Below are 3,734 nucleotides of genomic sequence, written 5' to 3'. Positions count from 1 at the left end.
TCTAAGGTCCCTTCAACCCAAACCAGTCTGGGATTCTGTGTTAGAAAATACAGAAGTGCCTGAGAATGGTCACATAGGAATTAGGGCTTCTTCTCCAAAAAAGGTGGTGGGATTGACAGCCCAACTGAAGTGCATCTACGCCAGTGCACACAGCATGGGCAGAAGACAGGAGAAGCTGGAATCCAGCAGCAGGAAAGCTATGACATAGTTGCCAGGATGGAAACACGATGAGATGGTGACAATTGGGTCAAGTGTTTATGGGTATGAATCAGGAGAGGCCAACAAGGCAGATGTGTGATGTTGACATTGGGAGGTGTCTGATACCACCAGGTCCTCCCAAACCAGCTGCTGACTCTGCTCCCCCCGTGTCGTTTGCAGCTGGCTGCCCCTGGCTGGTGATCACAGACTTTGGTTGCTGTCTGGCAGATGAAAACATCGGCTTGAGACTGCCTTTCACCAGCTCTTACGTGGATCGGGGCGGCAACGGCTGTCTCATGGCACCCGAGGTACATCCCCCTTGTGGCAGTGGTTTGTGTTCCTGGTTGTCTGCTTGTCCTGCTGCCAGGATGAAAAGCTCCAGCCTCTGGTGCAGGCTGTGACTGGAACTTGCAAAAGGGTGAGATTAGGTCTAAAAGTGGCAGAAGGGATGCATGCACATTGCTTTGCTGGGATTTGTCCCCTGGCCTTCCCCACGTGTACGCACCAGTGCTTGCATCTGTGGTCTCTGCTGGTGTGTTCCCGTTGATGCCTCCTGAAAGCCTCTGCTGTCAGGTCGATTTTCTGCCTGTTCCTCTTTATTGACATAACGTGGTCTTGCAAGAATAACCTGATGCTGGCTACTGCATAACTAGTGTCACCCATGGTGAGCAGTGTCCCCTCAAGCAGTGTAGGAGGTCTGTGTCTTGAGTATCTGCATTAATGAAAGAGGTCCTCTTCAGACCCCTGCTGAGCAGCTGTGGAACAGACACCTTGAGCTCTAGAAGGTGAAATGTAACCAGGCCCTGTTAGAAGCACAATCGACCTTTCCCACAAAATGTTTGCTCTTTATTTTTCTCTCAGGGCCTTTTCTGTGTAGCTGTTGAAGAAGTTTATGCAGATAAACTCCTTGTGTTGCAACAGTAATTTTTGGATGAAGTTCAGGGTGGTTGTGAAATTATTTATTGTTCTCTTTATTCTCTGATAATAACTGTAAGGAAAGGGGAGACACCCTTAACTCTCTGCTTGACCTTGTCTTGCTTAAGTGCTGGTGCAGTTCATGTGCCTGTCTCCTGCCTGTCTGAAATCCCAGTGTGAAATAGCCCTTGGCAATGACTAAAGCCTGGGTGCAATGACCAGATTCCTGCCAGTGCCCCAGTGGGCTGAGCAGTGCCAAAGGCTATGGGCATCCCAAAAGGAATATTTAGACCAGAGATTTAGATGAAACAGCTTTGGTTTCAGTCTCTCTCGGTTTATTACAGTGGGAATGCTGACTCCAGCCTTGGAAATCAGCGTTAGCACAGGGCCCACACTAGAGCTGTTTGTCTGAACACCCCCATCTCTGTGGCAGGTGATCACAGCCTCGCCTGGTCCAGGCACAGTGATCAACTACAGTAAATCTGATGCTTGGGCTGTTGGAGCAATCGCCTATGAAATCCTTGGCCTGGCCAATCCTTTCTATGGCCACGGGGCCTCGGCTCTGGAAAGCAGAAGCTACCATGAAGACCAGCTGCCCAGCCTGCCCGACCACGTGCCCCTCGAGGTGAAGCAAGTGATAAAGATGCTGCTTCGGAGGGATCCCAACAAGGTAAGAAGATGTCTTGGAGACCTCTGGCATCTGACTGGTCTTTGGGAGTACTGACTGTGGATCGTTTTGCCATGGAGGGCTGCAGGTTCAGGGGGGCTGTAATCCAGATGTCATTGCAGTCTGGATAACGAGCAAAGACAAGCAAAAAGTCTTTGCTGAGGTGCAGTGTGGCCTCTCAAAGGTGGCCCTGAATAGATTCAGTGACAGGACAAGGGGAATGGCTTTAACCTGCCAGAGAGGAGATTGAGATGAGCTCTGAGGCAGAAGCTCTTCCCTGTGAGGGTGCTGAGGCGCTGGCACAGGGTGCCCAGAGAAGCTGTGGCTGCCCCATCCCTGGCAGTGTTCAAGGCCAGGTTGGACACAGGGGCTTGGAGCAACCTGCTCTAGTGGAAGGTGTCCCTGCCCGTGGCAGGGGTTGGAACTGGCGGAGTCTTAAGCTCTCTTCAACCCAAACCAGTCTGGGATCCTGTGATTTCAGTGGATATTTGTGTTAGGGAATTGGGGGCATTCCATGCAGCTGCCCAAGGAGCTTTTCCATTCATAGGGACTGTGTGGTGCCTTAGAGGAGGCCCGGGGGTCCTTGGGCAGCGTGGATGCTACGTGGAAGTGCAGCAGGATGAGCTAATCCTCCCTCTCCCTCCTTTTGCAGAGACTCTCTGCCAGAGTTGCTGCCAACGTGCTTCACCTGAGCCTCTGGGGTGGAAGCGTCCTGGCGACCCAGGCCCTGAAACCCGACCAGATGGTCACTTGGCTCCTCTGCCAGTCTGCAGCCACCCTGCTCACCGAGGGGCTGGTGGATCGAAGCCGGGTGGAAACCAAAATGAAGATGTGCTTTTTGGCAAACCTCGGGGCAGCCATATTCCGGCTGCTGGCCTGGAGGAGCCGGTCTGGGTGAAGCACAAGCAGTGATAGATGGTTCTGTTTGAGGGCACATGGGGTCTGTCTTTTCTGTCTGCCTGGAACCCTGTAGCACTTTAGGGAACAAAACTGCAGGCCTGTGTGTAAGAGGTTGGGTTTCTCTCTAGCATTAGCACTCGCTGCTTTTCTCTCCCTGCTAGAGGAACTGCCTTTGCTTCATTACTCTCGTGGCATGAGGCTGTGCAGACCTTGCAGGTGTCCTGAGTTGGATGTGTTCACATTTGGGAATTCTTAGTTGACTTCGAAGTCATATGTTGGATGAAGAAGAGGGTGTGTGGGGAGGAGGCACTGTGCAGCTGCTCTTTACACTGAAGCATCACAGATTGAAAGAATACATGGAGAAAGCCAAGCTGGCAAAGGGATGTGTGATCTCTCTGTCCTTAGGGAGTCCAGTGGTGCCTCTGCAGCCACGGGTGGATCTTGCTGTGGAGTGACAGCAAAGCCTCCTAGTGAGGTGCTGGCTGGTAACGAGCGTCAGGAGTGCTCTCTGCTGACGGTAGCACACCATGAAACACCTCGGGAGTTGTATGTGAAGCACATGGAGCTCAAACCCCACTTAGGTTTGTGTCTTGACTGGTGCAGCTGAGCAGTGGGTCAGGGCTGAGCCACACTGTCAAGGTAGGGATAACGCTGTGTTAAAATGGGGCTGAGCAGTGGTGCCTGCTTAAAGAACACGGTGTGATGCTCTTCTGTTTTACTGACCTGCTTTTCAGTGGTGTAATATCCTTTGGTTGGGGAGGACACATCAAAGTTTGAACAACAAGAGTCACGTTTATGAAACCATCGTTCAATTTCATGTCTAGACTGGTGTTTAGAGGATCTTACGCATGTTATTGCTGCACAATAAACTGCAGTTTATGCTCCTCTGCTGCCATGGGGTCTCTCAGCCTCGTTTGTCTGTTTGTTGGGTCTGGGCTTTAGGCTGCAGATGCACTGGGGCAACGTAGCCCCGGTTTGGTGCTGCCTTTAAAGATCATCCAGCTCTTTATGGTGCTGTCTGTGGAACATGTTCTTTTATCCCCCAGGCAGAGTT

At 51.7% G+C, this 3,734-nt stretch overlaps 1 protein-coding gene across 1 annotated transcript in view; it reads left to right on the top strand.

Annotated features, from left to right (window-relative positions):
* The window catches only part of PINK1 (PTEN induced putative kinase 1), an 8,872-nt gene extending 6,194 nt beyond the window's left edge, over window positions 1-2,678 (top strand). Inside the window, exons 6-8 of the mRNA XM_010010916.1 lie at window positions 379-506; window positions 1,547-1,783; window positions 2,433-2,678. Of these exons, the coding sequence (XP_010009218.1) occupies window positions 379-506; window positions 1,547-1,783; window positions 2,433-2,678 (611 nt within the window). The remainder of the gene's footprint in view (window positions 1-378; window positions 507-1,546; window positions 1,784-2,432) is intronic.
* Window positions 2,679-3,734: the final 1,056 nt, after the last annotated feature.

The sequence above is a fragment of the Nestor notabilis genome, unplaced genomic scaffold, assembly GCF_000696875.1.
Source record: "Nestor notabilis isolate BGI_N333 unplaced genomic scaffold, ASM69687v1 scaffold19823, whole genome shotgun sequence".
Lineage (NCBI taxonomy): Eukaryota > Metazoa > Chordata > Aves > Psittaciformes > Psittacidae > Nestor > Nestor notabilis.
The sequence above is the reverse complement of the archived record's forward strand: the minus strand, read 5'-3'. Positions and strand labels throughout refer to the sequence as shown.